Source organism: Artemia franciscana, chromosome 15 (genome assembly GCF_032884065.1).
Source record: "Artemia franciscana chromosome 15, ASM3288406v1, whole genome shotgun sequence".
NCBI lineage: Eukaryota > Metazoa > Arthropoda > Branchiopoda > Anostraca > Artemiidae > Artemia > Artemia franciscana.
In genome coordinates this window covers 18925782-18937835 of record NC_088877.1, presented here as the reverse complement: position 1 = coordinate 18937835, position 12054 = coordinate 18925782, and the positions used below count along the sequence as shown (strand labels likewise).

The window sequence follows — 12054 nt, the reverse complement described above, 5'->3', positions numbered from 1 at the left end:
TTCCATTTACTTTATACTAGACAAGAAGAGATAATAATTTACCTTTTTGAAGTCAGAAATATTAAATAGTCCTATTTGGTACACAAAAATTTCAATACTCTAAGCCAGTCCCTTAGACTCACACCTTCCCCCCTTTTCTGCTAAAAATCATAGATATAGACAAGCAAATCTGACTCGTGATTTTCCAGGAGTTATCCGATGAGTAGTTTCAAATAATCAGATGACCGTCTTAAATAATAACATGTTTTTAATATTTCTGACGCTATCTTTGATTTACAATCGTTTTAAATAACATCTTTAGCTTTTAACATAGTTTATAACAAATACCGTCAAAATGGTAATTTAAGGCAATTAACAGTCATCAACTAAACAATTACACCACTTGCGAGAGTGGATTTGGTGAAGAGCAATACCTCTCTCGGGTTATTTCCCTCTAATTAGTCTTTAAGAACAGACAATCGGAAAAAGAAGGGAGAAAGATCACTCAATCTCCAATCTTGATCACAAATCCTGAGATCCAAAGCCCTATTTCAGTGACTTGTAGCTCGAAATGGCATCAGTTCAAAACTTCATGGCAACCATTTTGACTAAAATGGTCAATTAACTTCAAAAATATGCCTCCAGAGGCGATGTAATATTTGGCTTTAATGAATGAGATTCCGAGAAACACAACAGAAAATAAAATCAAACTTCTAGTTAAGTTCCTCGGAAAGCAGATATCGATGTAAAAGCATTTATGACAATCCAGCCTTGTTGCTTAAAAAAAGGAAAATTAAATTCGTCTCTGATGCTGTCCTTTTAAATCTACTTCATTCATTATAGAAAAAAAAAGAAATAACAACTATAAAAATAACAAAACCTTCAGTTTCAGTAATCTATTTAATTTTCACTGAAGCTCATACTACACTCTTGCTTTTGAGGGGGATGGTAAGGCCTTGAGGGGACACCACAGTATCACCAGTATGTAGTAAGTCTTCTTCATTTTGAATTCAACTTTGGTGTTAATTGTAACCTATCTTCGTTTTGGGCTTCATTTATTGAGTAATAGTAATTGCTTTTCGTTAGATTTTTTATATAAACTAGTTTGATTCTCGAGTTCACTCTTTCCTTTGCGTAGAAAAACTGAGCGCTTAAATTACATTATTTGAAATATTCATTAATCACAAGAAATTGCACTTTAAACAGAATTTCACGAAAAAGGTAATGAAGGATTTTCCTTCCTTTTTCACAGAAAAAAAAAACGTTTTTAGTAGAAAATCTCTTGCCCAGAAGTCTTCATGACAAGACCAAGGGGTTAGAGATTAGGTCACTTCTTATGTAGCCTACCACAGGCGAAGTAGCATATGCCAAAAGTAACCATTAGGTTGTAGCATCTCTTAGCATATTGTAGATTTGATCATATCATAAATAACTTTCCTCTTCCTCAAAAGAAAGTAATATATCAACCTTTTATGTTTTTTCAATAACTTATTATATTTTTTACACATTTCATTTATCTATTTTAAAATGTAGCCCCCTCCCCCCCCGATAAAATCAAGCATCTGCGCCTGAATGCATGAATTTCTTTTCTTTTTATGACGCACGACACAGGAAGAAAAATTACTTCTTATGAAAAAAAACAAACAATTAATCGTCATAGAATCATTATTGCAAGTAAATGAACATAATAGTCTACACTAACTAATCTTCCATAAATGGTAAATTTCCTTCCGAATGACAAATTATCCACAGCTTAGAAAACTGCCGCCCCCTTCTCTGCCAAAAACAAATAAAGCCAGTGTCATCCAGGAGACATTTTCCCCTTCTGACTTGAAGTATTTTCCCTAAGATAAATTCAAGCGCTGTCAAAGGACTCCTGTTGATAATTGCTTGAAGAACTTACAAGGCTATCCATCATTTTCGGCTCAACTAAGATGGGAGTGCAGGATCGGTCAACAAATGAACTCGAAATATGTGCAAACATGTCAAAGAGAGCTCAAACAGTTTGATTTATGATAAATCCCACGCGATTGCTATTGGCAACTGTGTAGTCAAAGATCAATTTAAAACTATTTTCCATAAATATCTTCAGCATTAAATAACAAATAAGTACTTTTTAAATATACTGACCCCACACAAGAATTGTTATCAATATGATCTGAGAAAAACCAAGTTGTCAGTCTGCAGTAGGTTATAATTAGCTTAGTTTCATTGAGAAAAGCTATGATGTATTTATCTTTTTATTAAATATGTAATATACAGGTGATTAGAATAGGTTAGTGAAGGTTTCTAACATAATGCGTTCTGTGTGGCCTTCTTTCTTCAGTAGTTTTTCATGATTTTCTTCAATAGTTTCCATAATTTTGCTTCTAAGGTATTACATTTTCATCAAATTTTGGTATTTTTCATTATGAAGTATATAACTTCACTTTTTGGGTGGGTCGGGATATTTAACAAGTACCAAAAAATAAAAACATGTATAAGAAAAAATTATCATGCAAAATTCCAAAGCCAAGGATCGTTAGGATGCAACTAATTGTGGGCCCTACCTCGTCCAAATGGTCGATTATATAGAAACGCTGGCATATTTAAGTAACATAAAAATTCCTTCTATGGGTCCCAGGCATTCATGTACCTTTACCCTAATTGATTAATATGACTCTCACCGTCAATATTATGTACAGTGCTAAACAGCCATAGGACTCAACGAATTACAATGACTTTCTAATTACATAAAGAACAAAATGTAAACAAGTATAATGTTATCTGAGTAAGGGCACACGGGTAGGCAGATCTTTGGTCACAACCCAAAATCTTAACGATCCTTGGGACTGTCAATATTTGTTTTGCATTTTTTACTGCATTTTTATAAAGTTTCCTTAATGTTCTACGTTTTTCTTAAATTAACCCACCCATCCCCTAAAAGAATCACACCTATAAGCAGTCTAAGAGCATTTCACCAATGCTATTTGAACCGAAAAAGTCTGCAATTGTGCAATACAAGACCGTACCAAATAAAGAATCTCAATTTTAGCTTGAGAAACTTGTCCAGTTTCCAAAAAATTCCATTATTTTATTTGTACGTCCTGTGGCAGCGTAAATAAAATTGATAGAGGGTACACAGATCTGAAGACTTAATACGTCCCCACCCACCTAAAAAATCGAAAATAAGTATCGACATTTAATAGGAAAAGCTAAAATTAATGGCATACTTCTGCATTTTCCACCAGTGCAATCAGTGAACATTGCATCCTTTCCTTGACAAAAACGCCCTTCTCCCGACGGGGCAGGATTGTTACATGATCTAGTCTTGAATTGGCGACAATCAGAACTACAAACGCTCCAGCCACTCCAACTGCTCCATTTACCATCAATAGCTGAAAAATATCATTTCATTAATTCATACAATTTCAAAGGTGAAATGCTACTTTTTTTGAGAAAATTGAAAGGAATAGAAATGTTAACATTGTAAAATGTTCTGGAAATAATTTTACCTGCCCTATCTTGAGATAAATCTATAAAAGTGCAATTATGGCTAAGTACAAACCAGTTGACAAACAAAATATTGAATACATTTTTTTAAACAGAATGGCATATTCAACCAGTCATTCCATTAAAAATCTAGAAAAATTCTTCAGTTTATAGCTGGAGAAGTTGATAGCTTCAGTTTCAAGAGAAATCATATCTATCATACCTTATGTTTAGCAGGAAATATCTCCACCATCCTATCAACCCAAAGGAAGGGTGAAATGTTGAGAAAAGTTCTAAACCTCTTCAGCGAGCAATCTAGCAGCTCTCTTTTAAAGGCCTTACATTAGTTCTCCAAAAGCAGCTCCATGAATTTCCTCCATGTTCAACTCATTTTACTCATAAATCCATAAACACGTTACCCATATTAACGTCAATATGTCTAACTACTGCGGTTCAGTCTGATGTCTTGAAATTTGTTTTTGGGGAGGGATTGAGCCCAGTAGCAAACGAGAGAGAGATAATACCTTCAAATTTCGTTATAGATTATTATTTATTCCTGTAATTCCCCTGCAATTCACCTGCTGAACGAATTGGGCTCCCCAAAACAGTTTTTGTCGGAGAGAGCAAATATTTGGGACGTTCCAAACAGTGTCAAGAGACAAAATTTCTATGGTTTTTGTGCTTTTGAATTTAAAGTATTCATTCATAAGAATTTGTTTTAATTTAACGACCTAAGCCACACTTAATAGCACAACTCGTTTCAAAAATTAAATATTTTCTGTGCATTCACTTGTCATAATAAAGCATTTCACAGAATTAGCATCCCGTCTCAGCAGTTCCCCTGCAAAATACAACAATAGTTCTAAGGTTCTTCGGAGACTAAACAGCTTTCTAGAAGAAAAAAGATGAATATGAATTTAAGGATTTCAGAATTCCAGCATTCCTTTCTCTCAAAATCCTTTTAGCATGATTTAAGATCGCTTTAGAAAAGAAAATTAGTTCCAAGTTATTACAGCACAAAAAGCTAAAGCACTTAAGGATTGTAAGCAATTTTTAATGTTTTATAACTGAAGCGCTTGTCAAAATCAATGGTTTTAAGGGATATTTCAGAAGTGAATCAGCATTCAGCTCTAAAGGATCAAGTAGAAATTTTGATTTTGTAAAGGACGGTCAAAGTAGAAGTTCAAAAAGAAGGCGACATATTCGCCAGTGTATCGGCCTCTGGGAACTTAGCGTTGCAACGAGTTTGCAAATTAAATAGAAACCAGCAATATGAATATAATTCAAGCCGTCTGTATACCAGAGGGAGGGGGTACAGAAAGACGCCAATCTAAAAACCAAACTATGTGGTTTTACCCACCGGCCCAAAAAAAACTTTCTGTACGAGAAAAATCTTCCTAAGCTGGAACATCTCAATTTTCGGGCGTCTCAATTTTTTTTGGTGGAAATATTGGAGTTCTAACATATATCCCAATTCTTTTGCATCTTAATATGTGTATTTAATGGACAGAGTGGAGTCCTGGAAATCATTATATGGGATTCTCCCTTTTCGGATGATTCCTTAATTCTACCAATACTTGGAAAATATAAGGTTCAGTGACCTAGTTCTCTCGGGGAAACGTCTATCTGAAACGTTAATGTTACTCCTCTCAATTTTAGTAGAAAGTCTTTTTTTTGTCTTATTGTTCGTTTATACAATTCGTGTTCAGAAGAGTTTAGGCTTAAATCCTTTGTGAATTACACTCACAATCAGAAGTAGGGGTTTGGGAGGGTTCCCCCGCCAAAATTGGTTTGGAAATTATTTCTAAATGAATGAACTAATTTATTATATAAGAAAGTTCATGTTACCTTAAATACTTTTCATGGTATTACTCGATCAAAATACAAAAATGCCATCAAATAAAAAAAAAAATCGGAATTTAGAATTAGGGATCGAGATTTCCAGATTATATTTCCAGTAAACCTAGTAGAGATATGGAATTTTATTTTCCGATTCTCGGAGATACAATTTAATGTTCTGTAGGAGTACGACATAAAATTGCTCTGAAAAACTGCATTTTCCCAACTAAGATAGTTTTGCTTTAGCACCATATACGACTTCGCCATACATTTGCTTTAACGCCATATATCTCCGACAACTTCGAAGCTACAGACCGCAGATCACGAGAAAAGGATATCCACCCACGAAAGCAGTAGTATTGCTCCACAACAAAATTATACTTCACGAGATTATTATCCTTAGTTTTAAGGAGATGAAATATATTTTAATTAAGTAAACTAATGAATGAATTGTGGAAGCAAATTTCCAAGAAGAAAAAATTCGCAGTTCGCAGCCAACATTTGACACTTGTCAGAGGCATTAAACCGACTGTATCTCATTTTGGCACGTCATTACCGAGAAATGAAACGGACATGAAAAATTATAAACAGTCATTCATCGAGAGAGAGATACCGACAAGCACGGCGCTTCAAGATAAAACCGTCTCTTTTTCTAAAGGAACAAAAAAATTATGATTTTATCTCTGCTGAAGTGACACCAGGGTTGCCAAGGCATCTGCTTAAGAAAGTTCGTAAACGAAATCAATGCGATAATTCCTGACGGTTTCCAAAGATTAAGTTTGACTGAACTTTCTTCAGTTTTCTCCAAGTTTATACTTGATTCAGTTTTAACCATTTTAACGTTTAGGCAATATCGACTACAATTAACTGGACTATTAAAAAAAAAATCCTGTTTTGTATTTTCACATTACACTCGAAGCCGGGAATTACCTTTTGCAGTCACTATCTTCCACTAGTAATATTTTCTAGAAGAATGCTCCCTGACCAATTTTTGCCAATTTAAGGCTTGAAAAAATAAACAGTCTGATGAGTTCCCTAGCTTGTTTCAATAATTAATAATATTTGTTCGAATCGAGAATTCTATGGGAATTCAACGCAAATAAACTTTAATGGTTATTTGCACTTCCCTTCAAAAATTGTATGCTATAGCAGATTTTGATCCAAGATACGATCCGCACCTTTAATATATCAATTAAAAGAAAAAATATTTTTCCACAGAAGTATTTTTTCAAAGAAAAAGAAACAGGTACGTTAAACAAAAGACGAGCTGAAATGAAATCAAATAACAGTTTAAACTTAAAGCAAACGGAAAATCACTATCATTAAATGAATCTAAAACAAACAGAAATTGCAATGAATAATCAACTTAAGCTTTAAACGAATAGAATTTATAAAAAGAAGGAACAGGTGAAACAAAAGGAAATTGTTAAGACAGAGAAACTTCCTCAAACCTCAAATTAGCATTTTGGCCCTATACCCAAGGACCGTCCTCAGCAAAACATATATAAATAAATAAAGTCTATATAAATGTAGACTTACAGTAAAATACGACCTTTAAAACTAAAATTAAAAAATTAAACAGCCCCAGAATCCTTACTTTAACGAAGGTCAACCAGGACTGATAGAGAAAACAAAACGAAAGGAGGCAATTCATTCAGGTGAAATAAAAATTCAGAACATGTTTTTTGCTACTCTTAAATTTTTGGCAGCAAGCCTCTAAGGTCTTTTAGTAACAGGTTCACTGGTATTGACCACTGTTTTTTTTAATATAATTTTTCCAATCGTTTTTCATTGAATTTGTGCAAAAAGCATTGAGTGAATGTGGCAACAGAAACTACCACAAACAGAAGTACGGCTAACACCTGCTGAGCCTTCTGAAGACTAGAGCACTATTTGGGCTTTCCTGAAAACAATTTTACCAGGAGTGTGTTTTTACTCGCAAAACAACAACAAAGTAAGGAAAAAATCACTCTGATAACCAAGATAACGGAAAAACACTGATGAATGTAGGTTAAGCCATGCTTAGATTAAAATTAGATTAAGCCTGGAAGTATTAGAAATTTTGAATTTATAATCCTAATAAAAAATATGACTTAAAATACATTTTGCTTTCAGTAAAGTCCAAATCACGTTCTGGTCTTTAGAAGGATTAGGGAGGGGGTGTATCCTTACTCTTGTTTGTGGTAATTTTTGTTTGTATTGAGTCTGATTTGGTTATTCTTTGTAATTTCAGTTCGTGCTATTTTAAAGGATTACGAAATCACAAGTATAACTATTCAGTAATTGAAAGTGGCTTGTTTACTAATTACCCTTCATAAAATTAAAATTAAAAATATTATTATTTAAGGTAGATGCAACTAAAAGAGCATTTTCATTCTCGGAGGTGAGATTTGAAAAAAAAAGTTAAATTTACTTTTCACATTTGGAAAATGTGAGTTCGCTCTTGAAATCAGGGTAGCCTATCCCTTCTTGTGCAATCGAGATATAGAAGTTAAATTTTAGTTAGGAAGGTGGAACTGGGGGGGTGCATTCGAAATGTGTATTACTGTACTGTGGAAATGGAAACGCCAATTTTGGGGATTGTTTCCCACCATTTAAAACTTTTTTCGGTTCGATATATCGGTATGAGACGGAGGGGGGGAGGGTTGGAATTAAGTGAGGGTTTAGAGCTACATTTAGTAACGCTAAAACACGCGTTGAAAAATAGTTCCTATTGTACGGCAGTATGCTCGCAGAAACTAGCAGTCTGCATAAATAGGTTTTCCAACAGCTTAAAACCAGCTGATCATGTCTAAATTTTTATTAAATAGTAATTTGATCTCATTCGGGCCAAAATTGTTGTTTTCAGTATACGATATCGGAAATCGACACTTTGCCGCGGTGTGATCTCTTTTGTTATTTAAATAGGGCACTAGAACATACAAATTCTTTTTAAATAAGCCCTCTTTTGATATTATATTTTTGTTGATCTGATAACAATGATCCAGGTGAAAAAAAAATCGTATTTTATTAAATTGGACCTTGAAATCTCGGGTTTGGGGTCCCTAGGCATGCTTGATTCAATGGTGCAATTTTATTCAAGACTTTACCCCTTTTCGGGGCGTCTTCCCCATTTGTCCAAAATTATGCAAAAAAATCATCCTTAATAATTTTGCTACTCTACTTCAAATGAATGAATTTTTGTATTAGGGGCCTGCATTAACAGTAGTTTTTGTTTACTATAAAAGGTTTGACAAAAAAATTCACTTGACTTTAACGTTTTTTATAATGAGAAAAAAATGGTTATGGTTATATAGATATGATACTTTTTAAACTAAGAGCCATCCCTGAGCATCGACAATACAAATTTGCCATTCGGGTATTAGTGTGAAGGGTCTATTAGTGCAAGGATCTTGAAAAAGATCCTTGCACTTCTAAACCGTTTGATTAGTTGAAGTTGGCGGAATTAACTCGAAGAACCTGAACTTTATAGCGAGGAGATGACACGCTAGATCCACTGAAATGATCAAATCAAGTTGAGATCAAGAAAACGATCACCAGGGACTCGTTTTACTGTGTAAGATATTTACAATCTGATTTCGCTGCGACTCAGGTGCATCGGAAACAGTGTGATGTAGCTACATTAGTTTTCCTTGCCCCCTATGCTCCATCTGGACGCTCAGGGTGTGGGACTTGAGTCCCAGTAATGCAAATTTACAATATTCAGAACAAAACTATGTTTTGGCCTGTTTTCAGGACGTCTTTACACCCTGAAAAATTGTCGAATTAATAAGCCCTGAAAAATAGGCTCGTCCGTTACCTAAGGATATTTGAGTAGAGGCGTTGACTCACCTTGTTCAACACCTTTCTCTTTCTTATAATGAATCAACTATCGTGAAGAAATAGGGGATATGCTAGTACATAACAAAATAAGCATATTTACGGGGATTTGTCAGAGCAATTAACACACATTTGTCTTGAAAGAGAATTCATTTTTGGACAGATCAGTGCTATAAAACAATAACTACATGAGAATTATAAATATTAAACAGATAATTATAAAATATTAAATAATATCTATAGGAACACCCTGGAGCAGTTATGGAAACCACTTTTGTTCGGAGTTAGAGGCTGCGCCCCGTGCAGCCTAAAAAAACTGAAATTATTCGCTATACAAGTGTATCATCATCGATCGTTCTCGCATCATTGCATTCTTCTTGGATTTATTGCTGCATTCAACAACGCGGCCCTTGGCCATAATAAATCGTTCGAATCTTGTGCCAAAATAAAATATATTTTATTTTAATATATCTTTAATCTTTATATCTTTCAATCACTTATATTTTGCTGCTCCCTTGCTAAATTGAATTGTTAGAATTATTCCATCCGTTTGATCTTCTTTTAAAGGAATCAACATATGATGTTAATGGAATTCAAGAACGCGGTCCTTGGCCATAATAAATCGTTCGAATCCTGTGCCGAGCTAAAATATATTTTATTTTAATATATCTTTAACCTTTTTTAAATCTTTATATCTTTCTAATTTATTTAATATCTAAAATATATATTTTAGCCCTATATATTTTATTTGCCTGTATCGCAGACTTTTTCAAATATGACAACTTGTAGTACACCGGCACCGGGTTAAGTCTGTTTTAAGCAGGTCGATAAAAATCGTTTTAAAGATCTCTGTATTCAACACAGTGAAAGTTCAAAGCATTTCCATCTACGGGCTGTAACCGTGTTGGATATGAATTCTTCAAAATTAGAACGTACCAGAATAGAATGGCTGAACATGTGTTCTAAAACACAGTTAGTCAAAACGATTACCTGCACAGCTCATGTACAGCACTTGTACTGCACAGCTCATGTACTCCACAGCACTGTGTTGGATCTGAGATGGTCGGAAAATGGGCTTTTGAAATGAAATAACAAAACTTAATTAGAGCATAAAACGTACTTGTGGCATGACCAGCACACATCACCTCTTTATAATGGTAAGAAAATGCTTTAGTTTTTATTTCAGCTTAAACAGACATCTTTAAATGAAAGCACAGTATAATTCCTGGGTCAACTCCAAAAGTTTTCGACACGATATTTGAAAATTCGATACAATTGCAAAACGTTATTCTTTTGCACATGAGATGTATTGGAGGGGTAAAAAGGCAACATCTTGAATAGTATACATTTATAAATAAAGGTAAAAGAAAAAGAATATAACATATGTATCTGACATTAACATTGATTGAGCTTGAATGTGGAGCAAAATTATGTCACTTTGAATTTAGCCGTGGTAATCTGGAACGAGACATACTCTTTTGCAAAGGAGGAAAAAAGTGAGGTTCTTAGAAAAGAATATTGCGAAGAGAGGCATACAAAAAAAAATTGAATGAACCATGAAACCGTGAAAGAATGAATTTGAACCCTTGCTTTAATATTCAGAGTTACTATATGGCTTCAAATTTATATAGGTATAAAATAAAAGTTTTACATGCTGAAAAACTGTTTTATGTTGAGGATGAATATTCCTTTTATTTTAATCCTTCTTTTGCTTCTAGGAATAACAGTTAACAGGCAAAATTATCATTGCTTTAATTTATCTCTTTACTCCTTGCAGGGCCGTATCCAGGACTTTTTTTTTGGGGGGGGGGGGTACATAAAAACACCCCCTAAAAACACATAAAAAATTGTTTATATTCATTTTGTTACGTTTTTGCGAGTCAGACAAACATTTCGGAGGGGGGGTCCAAGGCCCTAAACATCCACTGGGGGTCCAAACATCCTAAACATCCAAAATAGTTTTGCCTCAACTGCTCCATTCCAAGCACCTATAGATCCAGCATAATCAGTTTTTAGGGCAGTGGTATATAAGTCTCATTTTTGCTGACAAACAAGAATGTCACACGTTGGCTTTTGAATTGACCCAGTCAGAGAGGGAGCATAGCCTTCTCCTATGCTCTATCATAAATGACAAAAATTGTTCATACGTCCTTTTGAGCCAAAAGCTGGTCAAAGAATTGAGTATCATAAGGCTAAAAACAATCGAAACCAACTTCAGGTGGGGCCAGAGGGCTGCGCTAATGTCCTTAAACACATAGGCAAGTATAAAAAAGATTCTAGAAATTCTTATTGTCACGTTCTTCTTATAATAAAACCAAGACATGCAATTCTTGTAACTTCTTATAGCTTCTCTTTTGTTTTACAGATTTAATCTCTTTGTTAAGTAGATGGCTCATTAAAAAATGATGTGGGTGTCATTTATCTCGATTTCAATATACTGAAGTTGACACGTGCACACCTTGAAGCAAGGCACTTGCAAAGGATCTTGTTTAGGAAGAAGCGATAATATGATCCACCTAAAATGCAAATTAGGCGGATTTCTTTAGCTTATATACACACGTTTTAGTACACAACTACTTCGGCAAATCTTAGTTGATGGGATTCTTTAAAATCAGCCTTCAAACTGGGTGGAGTAGTACGACTCCCCCCCCCCATGAAATCTTCAGGATTCCACTGAAAACATCACCAAAATGAATGGCACATGCTTTTGTTTAAATCTAAGAAATATGTCTGCTTGTTGTGACAGAATAATTAAAAGACTCTTCTACTTTTTATTATACAAACGCATTTATAAACTACTACTGGTACTACTACTAACAATTCGCCGCAGCACCAAACCGCCTGAGGTCAAGACAGCTACGCACGGTCCTCCTCTTCCATCCCAATCTATTCAAAGCCTCCCTCTTTACACCCTCCCAGGAAGTTCCCATTTTCCTTAGATCTTTC

The 12054-nt window shown here is 34.4% G+C and overlaps 1 protein-coding gene across 4 annotated transcripts in view; it reads right to left on the bottom strand.

The window, feature by feature from the left end:
• LOC136036139 (netrin receptor UNC5C-like) overlaps positions 1–12054 on the bottom strand; it is a 216043-nt gene that overhangs the window by 155734 nt on the left and 48255 nt on the right. For all 4 annotated transcript variants that reach the window (XM_065718169.1, XM_065718171.1, XM_065718170.1 and 1 more), the window contains one exon: positions 3192–3356. In XM_065718169.1, the coding sequence (XP_065574241.1) occupies positions 3192–3356 (165 nt within the window). The remainder of the gene's footprint in view (positions 1–3191; positions 3357–12054) is intronic.